This window comes from Ruditapes philippinarum, unplaced genomic scaffold (genome assembly GCF_026571515.1).
Source record: "Ruditapes philippinarum isolate M1 unplaced genomic scaffold, ASM2657151v2 ctg2020_1_1_1_1, whole genome shotgun sequence".
In the NCBI taxonomy this organism is placed as follows: Eukaryota; Metazoa; Mollusca; class Bivalvia; order Venerida; family Veneridae; genus Ruditapes; species Ruditapes philippinarum.
Window position 1 is genome coordinate 100,655 of NW_026861401.1, and position 25,319 is coordinate 125,973.

At 33.1% G+C, this 25,319-nt stretch overlaps 1 protein-coding gene across 1 annotated transcript; it reads right to left on the minus strand.

The window, feature by feature from the left end:
• Positions 1–560: 560 nt before the first annotated feature.
• On the minus strand, positions 561–23,080 carry LOC132715499 (cytochrome P450 1A1-like). Its single transcript, XM_060698503.1, has 10 exons — positions 23,008–23,080; positions 18,826–19,017; positions 18,367–18,551; positions 17,812–18,021; positions 17,476–17,611; positions 9,978–10,243; positions 9,480–9,607; positions 8,906–9,099; positions 1,053–1,159; positions 561–614 (listed from the first exon to the last, which is right to left on the minus strand). The coding sequence occupies exons 1-10, from the start codon at positions 23,078–23,080 to the stop codon at positions 561–563; spliced, it is 1,545 nt and encodes a 514-aa protein (XP_060554486.1).
• Positions 23,081–25,319: the final 2,239 nt, after the last annotated feature.

The window sequence follows — 25,319 nt, forward strand, 5'->3', positions numbered from 1 at the left end:
GACCATCATTTTATTTAATTCCTGGCATAAGATTTCAGCAAGTCACATCACATTCCTTTACAGTAACATACTATTTTTGGATCGGTGGCATATACTGGACAGAATTTATTAGCATCGACGTAATCGATCTACTGATTCTAAATTATCACCTCTAATTTTCAAGTCCTTGAATTCTCTTGACACATTTTTCTCCGTTTGCACATTTACTGAGCCACTTTGCTTCGATGACGCATTAGCTCAACCTACATTTTCCGGTTTGCTTCGTTTTGCTGACATTTCAGCTCTCAGAGTCACTGAAGTACATCAGTGGTTTGTTTTGCATACCCATGTATAATCTTGTGGCTCCAATATACTTCTTATTGTGTTGAATGTAGTTAAAAACAGAAAAATTATCTTCATCAACCATCTCGTCCATCATAATTAAAAGGACTATATAACCCTCATTTTAACATTCATCATGAAGTTAACATTCTACTAGCAGTCTGTTTTTCACAGTTTCATAGTCATCATTACAACCTAAGTGCTGTTTCAATACTTTGTGTTTGAAAGAGTGCATCAACTTAAGCTCCAGCTCTGTTCTCCTTCACCCCACAGCGTATCAAGTACTCCTCAGCCTGCAATGCGAAACAATAACAGTAAGTATTCATAGTTACTTGCTCAGGGCATTGGCAGTGTTCATTACCATAAATGTCAATGAATAGTCAAAATCAAACCCAGTCTGCTATATCTTCAGTTTTTGTATGTATGTTTTGGTACGGGTGGATCACTTATCAAGAACTTATTGCCTAGATTTTACAATCAACAATAGGAACTGTAAGATTATTATGGATGGCTTTTCAGTAAGGCGTTGGTCAAAATTTTAAACCTTTATCTACAATAACAGCTGCCTGCTGTCATAATGAGTACATGTATTTTTATTTTTAATTGATATCCTTTGTGACAATGGCTACTGCACTTGCCCCCAAAAAATAACCAAGCTGTAAAGCTGACGCGATTGCCAACACCAGGGTGAGTACAATATCTTGAAATATTCTTGAAGCTAAAAATCATACCTTCATTTTCTGTTTTGTTCCAAAAACTACAGAACTTGTTGGCATCTTTCTTGATGTTTTTAAGGACAGGAGTTTCCATTTAAGTTCTTCTAAAATAGGAGCACTACCTATAAAATGTTTTGAAAGAGTATAATTATCTATATTAACTAGCAAGCAAATAGAAAGCAAATGTTTCCTTAAAATGGAGCGTCTCATGGAATTTCCAACAATATGTTACATTTTGGTCATTTTGAGATAATTAAATATTCACAAATCACAATCTATTACAGACATTTTCATATAAAAAGTATTTAAAACTGTAGCTTGGATATTTATTGATTTTGATAACTATTTACACTATATACAAGCGAAATACTGGAAATAACTTTTAAACAATTGATAAAAAAGTTAAATACATATTTAAATGGTCAATTACTGCTAATGAATGCTACTAAAGTTCTATTCAATATTTATCACACAGTAAAAGGATAAACATTTGATAAGCATTGGCACACCCTTTTAAAATGTCATGTCGGGTCCAAATCGTTAGCAAAACCACTGGTTACATTTATGTGAATATGGTTAATAAAACTTTAACTTTCCTCAAAATATGCCATATTTTGTATAAAATTAATAGGAAAAACACTGCATACAAAAGAAATTTCTTATGGAAATATTATTATGTAAATACTAAATAGTATTTGTAATATCTGGTCATTCCTGGTACAAAGTATCCCCTGCATTAAGTACTTGGGGATACTGTTTCACGCCTAAATTGAAGCTTAAAAAATCCAAAAATGTGTAAAATATTCTTTATTACTGTTTATCTTGTTTTTACTTCGCAAACATCTGTTTACTACCTAACTTCCTGGAAGACAGCGGTCTGAATTAATGGTGGAAATTGATCTGAAATAACCTTGTGTCAATAAGCATTTTGCATTTATCATAAGCAAATATCATTTCGCATTTGTCATTTCGCAAATAACAATTCGCAAATAGCAATTCGCATGGCAGAATGGCTTCCATAACTACCAGTGTTTCAGCAAGTCTAGAAAAAAGTCTGTATCGAAAAGCCACGTTAACAGCTTTCGAGTAAAACTAATATGTATCCGTATATTTTTCGACCCAAAAGATCAAGATCTTCCTTGATTCAAGATGTTTTTGCCTTTAAAATGTGTAGTTTGAATAAAGTGTTCGTTGTACATTGTACAAATACTTATAACTCCTATTAAACGATGGCACAGAGTTGACGTGTGTGTATGCGTGTGCCTGTGTGTTGTTTATCTTTTTATTTAACTCGTGCGCACGAGATACTATGTCGTTAACACGAGTTCCTAAGTCGTGGGCACGAGATAGTTAAGTCGTTCGCACAACATAATTAGCCAATCAGATTACACTCTACATGTATGCATTTGTTTTACTTAAAATTCCGGGTCAAAGTTTGACATGTAACATAATACGGAATTATTTTACAATTGTAATTTTGATTTATTTTCAAAACTCAATAGTGATTTGAAAACACTTCTGCGACAAGGGATCAGCCAGTTTGATTTTTATGGCGATGTGATTTACAAACTTCGTAAGATGTTAGGTCATTGTATTTATTCTGCTGTTTTAACTTAAGGTCACCAGAGCTAAAAATAGAAAAAAAACTTGTTAACACTCTAGCGGTCTCATTTTTGCCTAAATCGTCATCAAACTTGGTCAGGATGCTTGTCTATGTGATAGCTTAGTTGAGTTCACCCATGGGTTATCCCGGATGAAAAACTAGGTCACCGGAGCTAAAAATAGAAAAACCTTGTTAACACATTATTGGTCATATTTTTGACTCAATCATCATCAAACTCGGTCAGGACGCTTATCTAGTTTATAGCTCAAATGAATTGCACATGGTTCATCTCGGATGAAAAACTAGGTCATAGGAGCTAAAAATAGAAAAACCTTGTTAACACTCTAGTGGTCACATTTTTGCCTAAATCATCATCAAAAAAAATTGGTCAGGATGCTTGTCTAGGTGATAGCTCGAATGAATTTGAACATGTGTCATCTCGGATGAAAAACTAAGTCACAGGAGCTAAAAATAGAAAAACTTTGTTAACACTTTAGCGGTCACATTTTTGACTCAATCATCATCAAACTTGGTCAAGATGCTTGTGTAGGTGATAGCTCTAACCAGGGTTGCCAGCATCATAGATAAATAAAATTCTCTGACTTTTCCCTGACTTTTCACTGACCAAATTAGGTTTTTTTACCCCCAAAATTAAGGGCAGGGCTGCTTTCCCAACCTGCGAAAAAAAGCCTTGCACCCATAAGTTTTTTTGTTTTTTGTTTTTTTAATGCTTTTAACAATATGGTCAATATAACATGCTTTATACATTTAAGTTTGGTATTTTGTGTTCAGTAAAATGTTTTTGATACGATCAAGTCTGAAGCAAAACTATTATCTTGAGCTACAGCTAACTGCCATAGCCAATATAATTAATAACAAGAGGGTCATGATGGCCCTAGAATTACTCATCTGAATATTAAAACTCTCCATGAACAAGAATAATTTTGACCCCAGGGCTTTTATTTGAACAAAGTTGGTAAACACCCATTGGAAAATTTTTCATGCCAAATATCTAAGCTCTACCTCTTTTGTTTTTTTTAAAATAAGACGTTTTAGTTTTTACTATATATACATAATATTATAAGGAAAATTAATGACCCCAATGACAAGACCAGTTTTGACCCCAAGGCTTTTATTTTAACAAACTTGGTAGACACTTACTAAAAGATGTTTCATGCCAAATATCACAGCTCTACCTGTTTGGGTTTTTCAAAGAAGATATTGTTTTGTTGTTTTACTATGTACATAAAAGGAAAATCAGTAAATAACACTTTAGTGGCAACTGTTTTGATCCAAGTATCCTGGAAATTTGTCTGAAAGTTTGTTTTGATGATTTCTAGGTCAAGATCGAATATGGGTCACCTAGGTAAAAAACTAGGTCACACTGCTCAAATATGGATAATCCTTGTTAACACTTTAGTGGTCACATTTTTGACTCACCTGTCAACTTGTTCAGAATGCTTGTCTAGGTAATTGTTCGGATGAGTTGGATGGTTCAGGTGAGCTATCTAGGGCCACCATGGCCCCCTTGTTTGTTTGTTCTTTTTTTTTTCAATGATATTTACTTAAGTTCCAGCCTCTCCCTCTTCTTAATCAATTTATATAAATGCTGACAAACTGCATATGACAAACAATAAAGTACAAGACCACCCAAATAAACCGAATAAAAAAATGTAATATGAGGATATTAGCATAAAAAGGTGCTTATCCTTTACGATAACACATATGAAAACCAGTTTTGATGGTTGCAGTTTGCCAACCCAAACTCAAAAAGAAAAAGAAATGTGTGGTTTGATATAAATTTCTTACTACTTGTGAGACAACGTTAATTAAAGACCATTATATAAGTCATATCTAAGTCATTGTCGCCAAAAGATTCACCTTTTTGTTAATTCAGCATATCTCCAGTTGAATGTTTTCCTCAAATTCGTTGAATCTTTCATGTCCATATACATGAAGACCATTAACCATGCCTTAAAAGATGTCTTCTTTCAAAAAGCTAAACATACTGTATAATATTGTATATGTTAATAAATTGAATTGAATGCAACATTATTTTTAAAAAATAACGGTTGTTATTATTAATGCATTTGTCGATTTCTTTGAACGTTTTGAAATTAAATAAATTTTTGTGAACATTGTAAAGGCATTTTTGGTCGATATGAGTTTGTTGTAGCTGTTTAAAAAATCTAAAGTGATATTGAATGTATGATTCATATTTGTGCATCCCGTTGTACACTTTACAGTAAGGATCTCCATTAAACCCAACACTTTGACTGCCAAACAATATTGCTTCTACAGAAAAACTAAGTCTTTTCATTCATAACACGTGTATATGGCTCACTTGCTAAAACTTTGCGAATTAAACCCTCTGATTTAAGTATGCAGAATCTTCATTTCGAATATCAACCCATATTTCTCTGAAAATGAATATAATTCATTAAATAAAATTCATTTATCTCCAGGGCATTTCCTTTTATTGAAAGGCCTTTAACACGAGGTGGTTCATTTCCTCTCTGTTGCCTTTTCAACTTAAAAAAATAACCCAGATAGCCACAAAAATGTAAGGAAGAAAAAAACATGTCTTGGACAATTAACAAATTGAAGTATTAACAATATGTATTTGTATATTTTAATGATATTTAATATTTGTTTCGGTTATCTTTTCCCCCAAAGATATTACGTTTAGCCTATTTACTATAAGGTCATTGGTATAATGATAGTATTGTATTTTGACACAAGACAGGTTACTTGATAAAAAGCAATTCGCTTCGTAATCATTTATCTTAAGTACGACCCTGTGTCACCTTTTTCCCCTGTGATGAACTTTTCAAATGTTAATATTTTAAAGCTGAACGCTACAGTATTTTACTAAAACTGTGTAATCTATGATTTATTATCATTATTATTTTGCGTGACCTTATTATATAATGAATAAAACTACCGATGTCAATCGTTTTCGATTCCTTAAATTTGATACATTTTAGCTCACCTGAGCTAGCTCAGGGTGAGCTTTTAGTATCGTTGAATGTCCGTCGTCCGTCCACACTTGTTCGTTCACATTTTTGCCTCAATTATTATCAAACTTTGTCAGTATGCTTATCTAGGTAAAAGCTCGGAAGAGTTCGAACATGGGTTATGTCGGATGAAAAACTAGGTCACAGGAGCTAAATATAGAAAAACCTTGTGAACACTCTAGCGGTCACATTTTGCCTCAATCATCATCAAACTTTGTCAGGATGCTTGTCTAGGTAATAGGTCGGATGAGTTTGAACATGGGTCATCTCGGGTGAAAAACTAGGTCACAGGAGCTAAAATAGAAAAATCTTGTTAACACTTTAGTGGCTACTGTTTTGATCCAAGTATCCTGGAAAGTTTGGTTTGAAAATTTATTGGTCAAGATTGAATATGGGTTACCTGGAGTTAAAAACTAGGTCACACTGCTCAAATATGGATAAGCCTTGTTAACTCTCTAGTGGTCACATTTTTGACCCACCTGTCATGAAACTTGGTCAGAATGCTTGTCTAGGTAATTGTTCGGGTGAGTTCGATGGGTTAGGTGAGCGATCTACGGCCATCTTGGCCCTCTTGTTTATGAAAGGCATATAGTTCAGAAGCAATGTAAGTAGTCTTTTTCCTGCTATGCATGTTAATGAAGTTTAGATTATTTGTTATCATTTTTTATCTTTGTTGGTTTCAAATTCCACCAAGAAAAACAAAACTTTATAAAAATCTGGAAACAAAGCGATCCCTCGGAAGCATTAATCACAACAAAATAATTTGAAAATTGGAGACTCGGTACATGAGGGATAGTGAATAAGTGCAACAACCCTCACACCCCCTAGCACCGGCTGAGCGGTACTCAATTTTCAACACTTAATAGTGCTGGCATCAATGATAGATAAACTAGCTGTGGCCCCGTATTAAAAGCTTTAGGAATAAGTTCTTTGAATTAAAATACAAAAAAAACATCATCAATATTAAATTGCACTTGACATCAATCTTTTTTTAATCAATATTTACCCGTCTGGCTTTTTAAATCTTAAACAGAAAGGCTTCTGAAGCTCTTTTGAGATATATATCAGCATGCGTTCTTCTTCTTTTTAACTTCTAGGAAATGCCTCAGGTGTTGTAGTATAACTTTGGTTTTTATAACTTCATTATTTTATTTAGCACAAATATAACTAGAATTTCTAATTATGCACATGCACACAGTGATAATGTCAACATTGTTATGGTAATGTTCTTATAGCAACTATATGCCAGTCGCTAATAATCATACATGTGCATTTATTATTCTTATTTATTTATTTATTTATTTATTTATTTATTTATCTATGTATATCTTAATTTATTTATGTATGTATCATATGATTCCATTACATACATGACATATAAAACATGTACATGTTTGCAACTTTCAATTAAGAGTAACTGGAAACTTTACAAAGATGTATCTTCAAATAAAAAAAATCATAACTATTGCCTATGTGTTTGATATACATGATAAAGAGTGAGATACAATGGAAAATTTATCCAAGCACTATTCATAAAAAATCACTATGTTAAAATGTTTTCACTACCTGTGCACTTATAATATCAATATAGTATTATCATAACACATAGATTTAAACCTATTTATTGCGATCAATTGTTTTTTATTGATTTTGTATTAAAAAATATCCGCATGATGAAAACGGTTAAAAATTTTAAAAAATTATGACTCCTTGTGATCATATTGCTACTGTAAACATAACGAAACTTCGTGGTAAGAGTGAAGATGACTTATTAATTTCTTTTTTTTAACTGTCAAATAATTTTATTTTAGTTTTTAAACTTTTACATTTTCGTAGAGGTATCTTTGTTTTTGATATAATTTAAATTTTTACCTTACTTTAAACTTTTATTTTTACTTTATTTGTAAATATAAAAATCTTTAAGATTATAGAGCTACCAAGATATCGAAGCTCAATACAGGCAGAAATATTAATCAAACGTAAAGCATTACAAAAATATGACTCTTTTTAAATTTTAACCGTTCTTATTTGATATTATACAAAAGAAAAGTAAATGATTGTAAATTAAATACAAAATTTTATCAAACTAGTTAAATAAAACCATATTGTGCTATCGTCTGTTGATAATAATTGTTTAATTCAACAACCTCAATAGATTAAATTTTGAATACACAGGAACAATTCATTTTCTATCAATATCTGTATTTCATTTATTTTTAAATTGGTATTTTTGATACATTTGTATTTGTTCCGGTGGAAATTTGTCTTTGAAAAATATTGGTGTAAAGTAGGTTATTTAAGGTGAAGGCTTTTCATTGTTTGATTTCTATTTTACCGCCACATCGGTGTTGTTTTGCCTTGTGGATGCCGTTGAAATTCACCGGTACATACAATCAGATATGTTATATTCCCGATCCTTAAAGATCGTTCAATACGACGCTATTGTTGTGTTTGTGGTATTTTAGGTTCTTTCTTTTCTGCTTTTTCTACTTGGGTGATTCCAGTATTCCTTACTTGAATGCTGTATAATCACACTTAGGATATTTGGCCTGTTTTTTCAAAGGTCTTTCACAGCTTTTCTCTGATATGCAGCCTTCATAACCTCTGGTCCGCTTTAAAAATTTGATTTTGTTTACTTCCGCTCATTGTTTTCTCGTTTAGGGCACAAGCATTATTTTACTTGGAGATCATACACCACTTTTCATGAAACATTAGTGATTCTATTATCACCGCCATGTGAACACATCTGCGGATGAAACTAAATTCAAAAATTTACTATTACATGTTTCAATTTTAATACTGCTAAATACTGCTAAAGCCGGTGGTAGGCGTCGTGGACGGTAGCTCTCCAGTAACTTTCATGAACAGGTTTAACCAAACCAGGCCTGCATCATTTTCAATTTTGCTGCTGGGACTTTCTTTACGGATTATATTTTTCTCTCAGAAGAACATACAAATAAGTATTTTGTGGGGAACTCCGAAGACAAAACTACTAGTACTAAACAAAAATCAGTGGAAAGAACAAAAAGATAATTATAAAACAAGTTTTGTCAACTGTTCATAATACATATCTTTAATTTCTCCTAATTTATAATATGTGATAATTAATAACATGTGATTGTGCTGCGATTGACTCATATAGCCGCAAGGGAAATGTGATTATACCGATAAATTTACAATTTTTTAAACATCATTGTTTATGAAAGTGACATCGGGCGGATTATGTCATTGTCGTTTAACTGCTTTACAGAAGAAAGACTTTGCTCGATATGTGACTTTATTGTCAATGAAAGCACTATCTCTGGGGTCACATGATCCAAACTTTCCCGGAGAACCAACAAATTTCCATTTTCTGAGTAATGTAGCTGTATACAGAAAATATCTTGATCTTGCAAACTGCTCCCCGAGACACTGTCTTCTACCTACTGCAAATGGTATGCAACTGAAACGAAGGACATAATAAAATAATTAAGAGAATGATAAAACATTCCTGTAACACGATTTCAATATAAATTTGGGGGAAAATCATCAATTTTAAGTTTATGAAGCAACGAAAGAAGCGTTTATAAATCATTAAAGTATGTAGTATTGTACGTTTGTGTTAATCTTCTTAAAAACATAATACTTGGAAAACGTTTATTAAAAGCGCATCAATCAAATCAATTTAAGATTTGTTTTTCATGTGAAAATAATTTAATGTTTATGATTAACAAAGCATTATATAGTATAACCTCAAATGTTTAGCCTATCTTTAATTTATAAGAAGATTGATTTAGTCCGAGTATAAAAGAAATTATATGAATCGGTTGCAAGATATATTACTTCCTCCTAAACACGTGTTCCCTATGAAGAAGCTGGCCATCTGTGTCCAAGAAACGCTCAGGACGGAAATTCCAAGGATCTCCCCATATTTTTGGATCGTGATGAATGTACCAAATGTTTGCCATTAGCTGAAGATCGATGATAAACATGTGCGTAAAACTCAAATCGTTACACGTGTTTTGTTGGTAATAACTGCTTGACATATATATGCTTCAAAACGTATGTAAATAAGTCAACTTTAAGGAACTTGGAACTTAATTTTTTGGTCCCAGCAAGAAACAAATATTAAATTTTCTTTTAAGTAAAGGCAATATGGTTAACATCACAATGGTATACAATATACAAATATGCAGGAGTTACAAATACGAATGTTATAGATCTAATTATATCTTACAACATGTATCTGTTATAGTGCAAGACACATTTAAAACAAGCCTTACTTTGTCATTATATATTAATGACCGGGAATAATATACGTCATTGATCAAGATCTCTTACCAAAGTCCCTTTTGGTAGATAGTATCCTTCAAATTCGAGATCACGCGTGCATTTCCTACCAGCAAGGATAGGCACAACTGTGATAAGCCTGTGAACTTCTAGCTCAAGAGCATCCAGATGAGGGCAATGAACTTTATCAGAATGATTAGGCGAGCGATCTCTACCAATGCTTTTATCAATTTCTTCAAATACCTTGTCTTGGTATTCTGGGTGGTTGACTAAACACAACATCGTGCTTGTCAGTACAGACCAAGTCGTCAAAATTCCTATTCAAACGGAAAAAAAATTATTTTGCTATAATGTTTTATCTTAGGTCTTATAAAATGTAACCAAAGAACTACCATTCTGCACCACGTGATTTTGTAACATAAATCATTATCGCGTGAATAACCCTCGTTTCATTTCATCAACTCTAAAAAAAGTTGTATCGAAAAGCCACGTTTACAGCTTTCGGGTAAATTAAATATCTGGCCGAATATTTTTCGACCATCAAATTGTCATCGAAAAAAATCTTAATCAATATAATGCAAAACAATGTTGAATTATACTGTGTTCTTTCATCCAAAATGTTTTTGTCTTTTAAATATGAAGTTTGAAATAAGGTGTCTGATGAACATTGTTAAATACAATACTTATAACTCATATGAAATAGATTACTTCGGTGGCACAGAGGTCACATGTGTGGGTGTGGGTGTGCGTGTGTGTGTTTGTTTATTAAACCCAGGCGCACGAGATACTTTGTCGTGCACACGATTTGCTTAATCGTGGGCTTTAGATTGTTAAGTCGTTCGCACAACATAATTAGCCAATGAGATTACACTCAACACGACTGTATGCATTTGTTTTACTTAAAATTCCGGTACAAAGTATGACATGTAACATTATATGAAAATATTTTACAAAATTTTACAATCGTAATTTTGATTCAATTTCAAAATTTAATAGTGATTTGGACAATGGATAATCCAGCCTTGTTTTTATGGCGATGTGATTTACAAACTTCGTAAGATCTTAGGTCATGGTTAGTTTTCTGCTATTTTTACTAAAATCATTAAACGTTTTTTAAAAGAGTTTATGAGCCAACAATTTTAAGACATACTGCATGCTGAATGTTTCAACCCTTTTACAGTTGGACACTACGCTTTCCTCTTTTTATTACATCTGACGGACCAAGTGGGAGACTCTATGATGGGCAGTTTTAAAGCCCTTTAGGACTGAATTATCTAAATGTTTGTCTTCTGTCTTGCTTCGTTGGGCACTGGTAGGCGATTTTCTTGTTGCTCTGTCTTCTTTAAAGACATTGAGTACCTTTGTTATGGTCATTGGGTTTACTTTTATATGTATCTACATGATCATTTCTATCTTTAACTTATTTCACCTGTTGTAAACATAACAACTGTTAGAATTTCGCGTGGCGGGGATTCATTTTACTAACAATGTCTCATTTTAAAGAACATGGCCGGGCAAAGAGTAACGGTTGGGGCACCATTAACGGGTTAAACTTCTCAGCAGTGCTTATACTGCTTACCGTTCCAAGGCGGCGTCACTCAGTCTTCCTCAGGGGTATGCATGTTGTTTCATACTGTTTTGGTGACACTTTTGTTTGTGTCCCTTTTTGTTTTTTCGTCTACGGTAAGTATCTTTCATAGTTTTATTTTTTAGCTCAACTGAGATAGCTCAGGGTGAGCTTTTAGGGCCGTTGAATGTCCGTCGTCCGTCCACACGTGTTCGTTAACACTCAAGCGGTCACATTTTTTCACAATCATCATCAAACTTTGTCAGGATGCTTATCTAATTGATAGCTCGGATGAGTTCGAACGTGGGTCATCTCGGATGAAAAACTAGGTCACAGGAGCTAAAAATAGAAACCTTGTTAACGCCCTAGCGGTTACATTTTTGCCTTTATCATCATCAAACTTGGTCAGCATGCTAATCTAGTTGATAGCTCGGATGAGTTCGAACATGGGTCATCTCGGATAAAAACAAGGTCACAGGAGCTAAAAATAGAAAAACCTTGTTAACACTCTAGCGGCAAATTTTTTCCTCAATCATCATCAAACTTGGTCTGGATGCTTGTCTAGGTGATAGCTAGGATGAGTTTGAACATGGGTTATCTAGGATTAAAAACTAGGTCACAGGAGCTAAAAATAGAAAAACCTTGTTAACACTCTAACGGTCACATGTTTGCCTCAATCATCATCAAACTTGGTCGGTGATAGCTCGAATGAGTTCGAACATTGGTCATCTCGGATGAAAAACAAGGTCACAGGAGCTAAAAATAGAAAAACCTTGTTAACACTCTAGCGGCAAATTTTTTCCTCAATCATCATCAAACTTGGTCTGGATGCTTGTCTAGGTGATAGCTAGGATGAGTTTGAACATGGGTTATCTAGGATTAAAAACTAGGTCACAGGAGCTAAAAATAGAAAAACCTTGTTAACACTCTAACGGTCACATGTTTGCCTCAATCATCATCAAACTTGGTCGGTGATAGCTCGGATGAGTTCGAACATTGGTCATCTCGGATGAAAAACTAGGTCACAGGGGCTAAAAATAAAAAACCTTGTTAACAGTCTAGCGGTCACATTTTTGCCTCAATCATCATCAAACTTGTTCAGGATGCTTGTCAAGGTAATAGATCTGATAACTTCGAACATGGGTCATCTCGGATAAAAAACTAGGTCACCGGAGCTAAAAATAGAAAAACCTTGTTAACACCCCAGCGTTACATTTTTGCCTATATCATCATCAAACTTGTCAGGATGCTAATCTAGTTGATAGCTCGGATGAGTTCGAACATTGGTCATCTCGGATGAAAAACAAGGTCACAGGAGCTAAAAATATAAAAACCTTGTTAACACTCTAGCGGTCTCCTTTTTGCCTAAATCATCATCAAACTTAGTCAGGATGCTTGTCTAGGTGATAGCTAGATGAGTTTGAACATGGGTTATCTCGGATTAAAAACTAGGTCACAGGAGCTAAAATAGAAAAACCTTGTTAACACTCTAACGGTCACATGTTCGCCTCAATCATCATCAAACTTGGTCAGGATGCTTGTCTTGGTGATAGCTCGGATGAGTTCGATGAAAAACTAGGTCATCGGAGCTAAAAATAGAAAACCTTTATAACACTGTAGAGGTTTCATTTTTGACTCAATCATCATCAAACTTGGTCAGGATGCTTGTCTAGTTAAAAACTCGGATGGGTTCGAACATGGGTCATCTCGCATGCAAAAACTAGGTCACAGGAGCTACAAAAAGAAAAATCTTGTTAACATTCTAGTGGCTACTTTTTTTATCCAAATATCCTGTAAATTTTCTGAAAGTTTGTTTAGATGAGTTCTAGGTTAAAATCGAATATGGGTCACCTACGGTCAAAAACAAGGTAACACTGCCCAAATATGGAAAAACCTTGTTTGCATTCTAGTTGTCACATTTTTAACTCAATTATCATCAAATTTGGTCAGGATGCTTGTCTAGGTCATTGCTCTAATGAGTTCGAACATGGGTCATCTCGGATGAAAAACTTGGTCACCGGAGATAAAAATAGAAAAATCTTATTAACACTCTAGTGGCTACATTTTTTATCTGAATATCCTGTAAATTGTTCTGAAATTTTTTTTATGAATACTAGGTCCAGTTCGAACATGGGTCATATCGGATGAAATACTAGGTCACACTGTCCAAATATGGAAAAACCTTGTTAACACTCTATTTGTCACATTTGTGAAATAATTATCACCATACTTGGTCGGGATGCTTGTCTAGGTAATTGTTCGGATGATTTCGAACATGGGTTATCTCGCATGAAAAACTAGGTCACCGGAGCTAAAAATAGAAAAATCTTGTTAACACTAGTGGCTACTGTTTTGATCCAAGTATCATGGAAATTGGTCTGAAAGTTTGTTTTGATGATTTCTAGGTCCTGTTCGAATATGGGTCACTCGGGTAAAAAAACTAATTCACACTGCTCAGATATTGATAATCCTTGTTAACACTCTAGTAGTCACATTTGTGACTCACCTGTCATGAGACTTGGTCAGAATGCTTGTCTAGGTAATTGGTCAGGTGAGCGATTTAGGGCCATCATGACCCTCTTGTTTAATTTTGCCCCTCCCTTTCTCTGATCCCAAGTCCCCTTCCTCTGCGCCCTTTTACTTTCTGTGCCTATTAATAAATCAATTACTTGTTTTTTTATTTAATTTCCTTGTCGGATACTATTGTTTCTTTTTAAAATATTAACATCCTAATGCATTACCTCCGCTTTGAATAGTATTCATATAGGCTAGAACTACTGTTAACTACATTGAAAATGAGGGCCGTGGGTTCAATCCCCAGAAGGGTCAACTTTTTTTCTTTCTTTTTTACTTTTAACATTATTTATGTATCTCTCGTGTCCCATTTGGAAACAAAATTGTTTAATTTTGATTTTTTAATTTATATAGGTATTTATTGGCTAAATTATGCTTATTCTGGTAATAAATATGATACCTGATATTTTCGAAGTGTAATAATATCAAAACTAGATTGTAAAAGTATTTCATATTTTACAAGATCAACCAATATACTTCTTTAATAATTTAGGGAAACTTTGAAAACAGGCCCTAATTTGGGTCAATTTTAAGGATTTGTTTAATTATGCTCCCTAAGTACGAAAATGGCCAGACACGTGGTAAAAATGTGTAGGGTAGGGTAACATTTTTATACAGATTTCATAAATTTTAAGTAGAAACCATAGTTTTGCTTATGTGGATTGTTAGCTTAATAGTACTATTTGTTTCTTATCAAAAATTAATGGTAAAACATTTTTCATTAGAATGTTATTGCAGATTATTTAAAGGTTCCTCATTTCTAAAAAGGGCCCTCATAAAATCCTAGCTTGAGTTCAGAAAAGTGGCCATAACTTGATTTCCGTACGGTAAACTTTGTTTAAAATGTGCATACAGGTGTACTTAACGTATATATCTGACCTATGATGTCAATTATTTAGTTCCTTATGGTGCCCATTAGGATCGTAATACCTTAAGAACGTGATTATCCTGTCCGTGCTCTGCCCTGCGCCCTGTCCTATTTTTGTTGCTGGGTCGTGTAGGGTTTCGTTCATTGAATGCCGCCTTTCCTTTTTGATCTTTTCTAACTTATTTTAATCTTTGAAACTGCTGAAGGTATCACTTAAAACTTGACATGTTTTAAGGCGCATACTAGGAGATTACTATCCAAGGCCCATAAATTAGACATTTATTTTGACCAAGTAATAGCCCTTTTTATGCCCCCATTTAAGACGTAGAGAGCATCCTGTGATAGGGTTGATCAGCGCGTACGTATGTACTAAAGGCCTGAAATCTTTGTCCACACATAGATTGAAAAGGAATTAGCCCTGATTTATTTGATTTGGTAGGGATACTGCCCATGGCCAGTAGATGACCCCTATTGGTGTTTTAGGTTAAAACGTCAAACCTTAAGGTAACCTCGACACTTCATGTAAAATCTTAGTCTGATTAATAACTTTGGAAAGAATAAGCCATGGTTTATATCACTTAGTATGAACATTGCTCCTGATCAGTAGATGACGCCTAATGATTTTGAGGTTATTGAATTTAACCCTAAGGCCAAAATGACGCTTAACATACAGTATTTGTCCAATGAATTATTTAAACTTGAGAAAGAATAAGCCAACCTTTTTGTTACTTGACAGGATAGGGACATTGCTCTAAGTGGCCAGTAGAAAACCCCAATTGATTGTCATTTTTCAGAATATCAAGGCCACAGAGACACATAATGTAAAATTATTGTCAATGGAACTTATATAAAAGCACAAGTGTGTATTATATATGCAACTGTGTCACGAAGGAGAAGTCCTTGTCCTTTGGCGACAAGGAATTTGATGACATTTCCTGTTACTTAAGAAATTTGTTAAAAAATTTACGTACAACATCAGTGTTCAAAACAATTGATGTTATTGACTTGAATTGTAATACATGTCTAATACGACATAGTAACATGTGCTCACGACATAGTAAGTCGTGCGCACGACTTAATTTGCTCGTGCTCACGACATAGTATTTCTTTCGCACGAAATAGTAACTCGTGCTCACGACATAGTAACTCATGTGTATGAATTTATTTATTCATGCGCACGTATTACTTTCTCTTGACCACGAGAATATATAGTCGAAATTTAGATAAACAAAAACATTCACCTCAGTGCCACCGTAGACAAGATATAATATTTTATGCGCTGCATTAAAAACGAATGCTTACACGTCATTTATGAGTCAATACATAAAATGACGTTAGAACATTGCTTCTTTGCTCATATTACCTCACCATATTTTTATAAGCATGTTAGAAAAAAATATCTATTATTTTATATTGCATTATATAGTACAATGATGCACGGTTTATCGAATGCTTTGTAAGTAATCAATATTTGGAAAAAGTGATCGGAAGCTTTAAAATCGGCAAAATGACATGAAAATTGCAGACTCTATTGGAAAAAGCCTGCACATGCCTGTCAGCCTTCATGGTTTTATTCCTGCGCATTTGAACTCGAACCGTGCAATATTCTACAACAATGCACTCAAAATTGATATTTATTTCCTAATTTTAGCTAATAAATTTGAAGTTAAATGCTTTATGTCACTAGCGAACCTACATATGTTATAGCAGGTTTATCCAAAATACGCATTTAAAGCACAATTAAATACGAGAGGGGTTGACTAAATTCTTCTACTTCTACGCAAAGTTTTGCTTTTTGTTTCATGCATAATGCTACTCCTTTTTCTAAGAAAAAATCGCATTGTAATAAAGTTTGTTGAACACTTAAACGGCTGAAAAAAACTTTATATAGATTTAAAAATGTGTGCTCTACCACAGTTATTCATTAAATTATACTCAACATTGTATCCTTATCTTATAGTGTTTTTATCATATTTCAATAGTTTGGTAAAATAAATTGCTCTTGAATGCCCAGTCTCAACTGTTCCATCCCCAAACTGAATTATTAACTTTTTACCAGCCTGAATATTCCAGAAGAACCTTGCCTACATCTTTGTCTTCTCTATACGGTCAAGGAAATCAAGGATACGCATTTGTACTAAATTCAAATACATATGCTTCATTCAAAGTAAGAGACGATTCTTTATAAGAAGAACATGTTATTAAAGACATCAATGTAGCTGATATTCCTAATAAAGTATGTTACGTACTGGCGTAAAACTGCTGAGGAACACCGTTTTTACACAAAAACACTCATCTGTTTAATGTGCAGAGTAAAAAAGAAATATCCTAACAAATAAAAGGTAGATGTATAAATCTATTTCCAATGTAATCATTTGATCCTAGTTTGCTCACATTTCTTTCAAAGTTTAATAACAAAAAAAACGGTACTTTTTCACTTGTAATTTTATGCAAGTATCTAACGAGACATGTTGTATTCTTAAACAGGTATGATAATCAGTGTTACAAATCACGATACTTTTAATTAAAATACCATTTACCTGCCACAACTGTCTCTAGGATGTTACCGATAATTCTTTCATCGGTAAAAATGACTTCTTTTCCCTCTTCAATCGTCTTCCTTTGCTCCTCTAATAGGAAATCCACAAGACCTTTTGTTGAACCATTAGCTTTATCCTATCCAACAAATTTAAAATGTGTTTCCTACTTGATTGTTATAAAACCTTCAATTAACATATAATGTTTGTAAAGTGTCTCTTTCATAAAATGGATTTTTTTTATTTATTCTTACAACGTATCGCACAAAATAAAATGGCCTTAAAAAAACAAATCATATTTATTTGATTGAAATAGTATGTCTAGCTTTTTAGATTTACCTTTCTGCCTTTGAAGAATCTCTCAATAATTGTATTTTTTCCTTTGCTCGCGAAGTCATATTTGCTTTTGAAGGCTGGTGCAAATCGTAAGACGGGCATGAACGATAGTATATTGTTGACACTGGCATTGAGGAAGAAATTAACTCCCTCAATATAATCCCAAAACATATTAACGTCTGTGTCGTCGTCAGATAATGATTCACCAATCAGCTGCAATGTAGGTACATTATCAAGAAAAATGATAGTATTTTATTTTTTATTTGTTTGTTTGTATTTTACTTACTTTAACTCCAGCCTCTTTCCCTTCTTGTACAAAATATAAAAATGCTAAAAAACGGATAGGGCAAACAAATAAAATACATGACCACACAAGTACACTAAAGAGTACACATATTATAGAGGGATGGACACATTAATAAAGGTACTTACCCAATAAGAAAACACATATGAAAGCCATTATTTTGATTGTTGCAGTTTGTCCCCCAATAAACCACCCCCAACCTGAACCTCTAAAATATCTGATTCGCTATGTGTAGTTTGATATAATTTTATTACCACTTGTGAGATAACGTTAGTCAAAGACCGTTGTATAAGTGCAACCATATCAAAGTCATTATCGCCAAAAGATTCAATCTTTTTGTTAAGTCGGCAGAGCTCCAGTTGAATGTTTTCTTCAAATTCGGTGTATCCTCCTTGTCCATAAACATGAATACCTTTGATCATTCCTAAAAAGATGTCTTCTTTTAAGAAACAAAACATACGTGTATGAAATTGTAAATGTTAATAAATTGAATGCAACTTTATTTTTTAAAAAAACGATTGTTATAATTAATGCATTGGCGATATCTTATAACGTTTTGAAATTATATAAATCTTTGTATTTTAAAATTATATAATTCTTTGTTAACATTGTGATGCCATTGTGACAAAAATGATTTTGTTACAGTTGTTTAAAAGCTATAAAGTGATAAATAATAAATGATTGACCTTTGCGCATGCCGTTGTACACTTTACTGTATGGATCTCTATAAAGCGCTACACTTTGACCGCCATACAACATTGCTTCTCCGAAGAAGATCTTAGTCTTTTCATTCATAAACCGTGTATATGGCTCAGTTGCTAACGCTTTCCGAATCAAACCCTCAGAATTTAGACAGACAAAAGTCTGATGCAGAATCTTTAATTCGAATATCTCCCCATATTTCTCTGAAAAAGAATATAATTTACCAAAAAGATTGCTTTCATTTATCTCTAGAGCATTTCCTATAATTGGCAGACCTTTAACACGAGGCGGTCCATTTCCTCTTTGGTGCCTTTTCAACTTAATCATAGCCCAGATAGCCAATAATGCCAGTAAAATGTAAAGAAGCCACATGTTTGCAATAACAAAACCAATTTCAGTATTGACAAGATATATTTGTATATTCTTATGATATTGAACGATTGTTTCAGTTATCTTTTTATATATATATATATATAATTTTAGCCTATATTTACTAAAAGGTCATTGCATTATGATTATACATTTTGACCTAACAAAGTCACTTAACTGGTAAAAGAGCGATTTGGCTTTGTTTTCATTTACCTTTAGCTCAAGTGGCGAACTCTTTAATTGTTAAAATTTAAAGCAGTACGATGCAGTTGTAGTAAAATGAAAATTGTACAATTGAATTTACTTTAATTGTGCGTGATATTTTATTATAAAGCTACCGATGTTTGTCGCTTTTTTAACACCTTGAATTTGATATTGTTCATATTCATGAAAAAGGCAGATTGATCATCATCAATGTAAGCAAGTCTTTTCTTTTCTGCTTTGCATGCGGGTGAGTTTATGTAAATGATCATTGGCATTTTTATTTCTTTACATTTCTTTCCCAGAATTAAACTTGAAATAACTGCATAGCAATTTAGCGTTATATTAATGAATTTTAAAAACATGCATGCAACAATATAATTATTACTTATCAATATCACAAACCGGATGACAAAAGTTACTCATTTGTCCCTATGAACTGAACCCATAATAAATAAGTTACATAAACAGACTAAGAGTAGTATCATTACTACAATGATATTCCAAAAAACATATACATAGTGCCACTGCAGCATGAATTTTACAAAAAGTGCCTTTGTCTAACTTTACTTTAGCAATAGTTGCCACCTTCCTATCATGGCTAACTTATACACCAAATGTTAGAACTGTTAGCCAAAACATTTTCCAGCATTGGTCATACAAGCTCTTAGTGGTGGATATGAACTTGATCTACTAGACCAGATCAAATTTTGGACAGTTGGTTAAAGTGTTCCAAATTTGACAAACGTTTAGTTGTTGTATCACGAAGATCTTTGCCTTAAACCTTCTGATCATGAAATTCATATGAATCATCTACTTCTCATGCCAAGCCTACACACCAAAGATTACAACTGTAACTGCATTACAACAGTTCGACGAAGTGTTTTTGAGTTATTGCTCGGACCAATACCCTGGTGATTTTGACCTTTCTGAACTTCGCATCAAAAGGGGTGAATATACTAGCCCTGACCAACCTCCAGACCGACAAACAGAGATGCATTACACTTGAAAGATGGTGTTTGGCTTGTACGCACAATTTGAGCCAGAGCTTAAAGGTTTTCATCCTGTTGGGACAAAATCCAACTGATTAAAGTATTGTCGTCAATATGTAATTTCACACCCTGCTGATATGATACGTTTGTTTTAGGTATCTTTTGATAGCCTATATTTACTTATGGTAATTTTGTAAATTGATATTACTTTACTCTGACCCTAGATACTTTTAAGTACTTCATTTATTAGGTAACTATTTTGACTTAGTTATTAGTAGGGGTTTACTAGATTTAAAGAAAAAAATCACTTTGACTTGGTTTAAACTTAATAATATGACACTGACGAGGAAAATTTGCCTTTCCTCCATTTAAACATGAATAAACCTAGAAAAAAATTAAGAAACACACTGTTTGGTTATAATGTCATTAGCGGTTTAAACTGATGTAAACTATAAAGCTTTTGTTGATGTCATATTGTTGATTCACTCGTTAAAATAGAGAAAAACGGAATCCCTAAAGAACGCCTTATACGGAAAAATTGAAAAAGTTGCAGACTCGATTTGATGGAGCCTGTTCATGGAAAGAAGTAGTGATTACAAAGAAACAAGAACTGTCGTTTTAGAACAGACAAATGCCTCCAGGCAAGACCTAGAAGAGAAGCCGTTGACTTGCAATAAGGACATGATTCCTCGTAAAACAAGGGAATTACAAAAAATAGTCTGAAACTTATTCTTTCTCATATTCTCTTTGAGCACAGCTATTTCAAGAACCATCAATGAATGCACAAAGATATGATAAAAAACATCGATGTACATCGAAGTAAATAATTCTTCTCTTTTTATCTGTCGATCTGGCGTTAACTTATGGCAAGTTTTAGTAATGTTTTATTAATTTCAAAATCCATTCATGCATGACAGAATTGATGTCTGGATGTGATCATCGAGGTACTTTTATGAAAATTAAGACTTCTAAAGTCCTAGCGTGACCTTGATTTGTAAGCTTAAAACTTATCACAAATTGTTTTAATGAAACCATATAGTTGAGCCAAGTTTTTACAAAATATGATAAAAAGATAAAGACTGTCATACCATGACATTTAAAATTTAAATGTAAACTTTTCCTTTGTGCTCCTGAACTAAATCGTGTTCATTACATAGCTTCTTAATAAGCGGCATATCTATGCGTATTTATTTCAGTCCATCAACGACTAAAAACTAAAAATTGATGACCGAACGAATACAACTATGCAAAAATATACCATGAGTTTGGAATACAAGTGTGATATTGATCTTTGTGCTTTGTTTAGATACAGGATTGAGAAGAAAGTCAATGACTTTTGTAGTTTGACAAATACCCGTATTCAGAAACGATTCTTTATCTCAATCTCGACTTAAACTCACGAAAGGTAACCTCAAGTAAAACTGGATTAGTATGGAGGCTATTCGTTGCCAAATATCCAGCCTTGTTGATCTGAGTTGAACAGTTTTTTTTACAGACAAAATACCATTGTATTTCTTTGTATGTAAAATCCAATGTTGCATTCTTGGATCGACTTTGCCGATTTAACTTTGTAAACATGTATTTCAACAAAATACATTTTGTTAAACGATAAGACAATAACTGGTTTTACCAAGTGTTCATCATACCATTCGGAATACTCATTGTTCGTGTATACGTCGACAAAACAGAAGTTACTTTCTATCGATACATTGTCAAACCATCATGATTCGGATCAACATAATCCAGCTGTACACCTTTTGCAATAGGAGATAAAATAAGCTCCGCCCAATTTCCTGCCCACTACATTATCGTAAATAAACGTATGTATTCGCTCATTAACCGTCATCGACTGGTCAGAGATCACAAGAGAGTAAGGAAACAAGAACACGCACCGGCTTAGTTTCCGTTTAGCACACCTTTTAGGTGTTTAGTTATTCACCGAACATGATTCACTTAGTAAACATGATTGTCATTATATGCCTTTATTCAATCAACATCAGCTAACTTTTTTAAAGGCACATTATGCCTCAAAAATCAATATTTTTAAATTCTTTAGAAATGTCAAACGTGTATTTAGTAATGTTTTACTTATGAATTAAGAGCATGTTAGATGTTTAACAGCTGAGTAAAGCAGCTTTAATTGTGCAATTACGTGTCATTAAGGTAGCAAAATTTAAACATAGTAGTATTTTGACTTCTATACAAATTACTAATTCACATTAATTATACAACAAAGTAAAAGCAAAACAGACGGTTCAAAAGAAGGTTGCAAGGTTGGTACGGCTGTGTTTGAAAATAATTTTACATCTAGTATGAGGTTACCAGATAATGTATCAATTTTTACTGCTGAAGCAAAAGCTATAGATTTAGCATTGTCATACATAATACAGCATACCCATGATAAATGTGTGTGATATTTTCTGACTCGCTTTCTGTTTTATTATCCATTAAAAATAAAAAATCTGGCAATATCATGATAAAGAAACTTCTTTTACGATTTCATGATATACTTAAAACAAAATCTGATAAATTATATTGAATTCCAAGTCATGTAGGTATACGGGGAAATGAAAAAGTAGATGCTTTAGCTAAACAATCATTAAATTTTCAAAAAAACTGACTTATTGTTACCTGCTTCTGATATAAGACTGGCTATAGATAAATTCGTATCATCTGAATAGCAAGCAAATATGGACAATGCCATTTTTAATAAACTTCATCTCTTGATGTGTCACCATCTCTATCTCTGTCAAACCGCCATGATCAAACAGCTCTACTTCGATGCCGAATTGGACACACTAAAATTACACACTCTTATCTCCTCTCGAATGCCCCTTTCTGTGTAGGTTGTAATGAAAATTTTACTGTCAAGCATTTTTTTCTTGAATGTTATGATTTTTCACAGGCCCGTTATAGATTTTATTCTGTAAATTCACTCAAAGAACTCTTTAATATAATTCCATCAAAAACATCATTGATTATTTGAAAGAGATAAACTTGTATTCTAGGATCTAATTGGCTCATTTTTATTGTCATTTACAAAGTTTTATTTTACATTTTAAGCCTATTATATAGCATTCGGCACGACAAGGCCAGTTATGTGTTGACGTGCCGTAAAAATGCAAACAAACAAAAGTCTCAATCTAACTTTTAATGTGGTTGTTTGAGGTTAGAAGTAAAAATTATTGATAAGACTATATTAAACATGCTTATTTTAAACACATTTTTTTTACTGAGGGGATTCCAATTTGTATAGGAATGAGTATCTTCGACAGTTAAGCTGCTACCTTACCACTTTCAAATTTTCAAGTCAACATCTAATAGAGATTTTGATACGACCAAATACTAATACAGACCAATTTTCTGGCTGTTGTCGTTTCTAGTAGTAGCATTTATTACTACATTAGTAATCTTAATTCTAGCGAATGATTTGACAAGAAAAACCTTTTAACAATAGCAAAATTAGAACCAAAGTTGTATGCACTCATTCGTACATAACTTTTTATTTTTTGCCATATATTTTCCCATTTTTACCAATTTATTTTTCAATAATAATATTCAAATACGTCCAAATGTGTGTATATGTTGATTATCAATTGATGCACACCTTGTTTATTTTATCTCGTACAAAGCCATCACTTACAAAACTTAATTAAAAGGTATGTTTTTGATCAGAAAGATAGCAATCTCAGTAACAGATATTGACAGCATGTATACACAGATTAAAGAGTTGTCACTGATTTTGTAAAATGCATATAAGGGGTTCGCTGAAGACCTTAACCTACGTCAGCTTACATATATTTAATAATAAAGTTATGACTCAAAATATCTCAAAATGGAGGTAAACAGAGATGCTAGGATACACTGAATATTTATTTCAACATAAAAATGGGACAAAGTTTTTGGTTATACAAAGTAAACTTTGAATAGTTCTGTGGTTATATACTTGGTCAAAAAATTGGGTTTTCAACAAACCAATTTAGTCCTTGAAAGAAAGAATGCACAGGCTTACGGTCCACTTCTCTTTATTCATGTTGCCAAAAGTGAATTCTAATACTGATTCTTGAATGTAAAACAAATGCGTACGAATATTTCATCAGCTCAAGAAGGCAAACAAACCCTGGCTTTGCAGCAGGAGTGGTTTGTGTCCTTATATATGGAAAACTTTCCCTTATGTCAATTCAACAACTTAAGTTTTTACATATCATTATGCTCATTATCAGTATAAAAATTGTTTCATTGTAATATTATATCTTATCCAATTTTGCAGTACTTGAATATCCTGTGCTACAATACGTTTTAACAAAATCAGAGGATATTCAGTTGGTGTATGTGACATTTTAATTTGAAATATTTTTGTACTCATTATTATTGTACAGTAAGAGTTGCCTCCTCTCTTTATATTCTGCTCTCGTAAAAATTGGCCCCGCCTATTATTTTCGTCTATTTCCGTGATAATGCCATTTAAGGAAGTTGCAAATGTTAATCGCGTTGGAATGTAAACGGGAAATGTAGTGTTGTCAACCCGAGAGTGTTAACTGATACAGTTACATTCTCAACATCATGATGTACAGAATAAAACGTATTGGGTACGTTCTATACGATTTTTACTAACCTGTTTAGTAGAACCGAAGTATTCATTGTCAAGTTTCAAAGGCTGGATTTTTGGCAACGAATAGCCTCCATAGAGTAGACTTACGGTAAGTAACTCACAATGTGCAAAGTAATATTCGTTTTGTTCACTTAACTTCACCTCTCGTGAGGGAGACTTCAAAAGTTGACCGATCGGTTTTATTGCATAACATTACTCAATATACATTGCAAAAGTGTAATAACCATGCCGTGTAAAAGAGTGTATATCACAGAAGTGGAAAAACATGTTAAAATAATTACCTATTAAAAATCTTAATGTAAAAGAAGAAAAAAGATTTTAAATCTATATT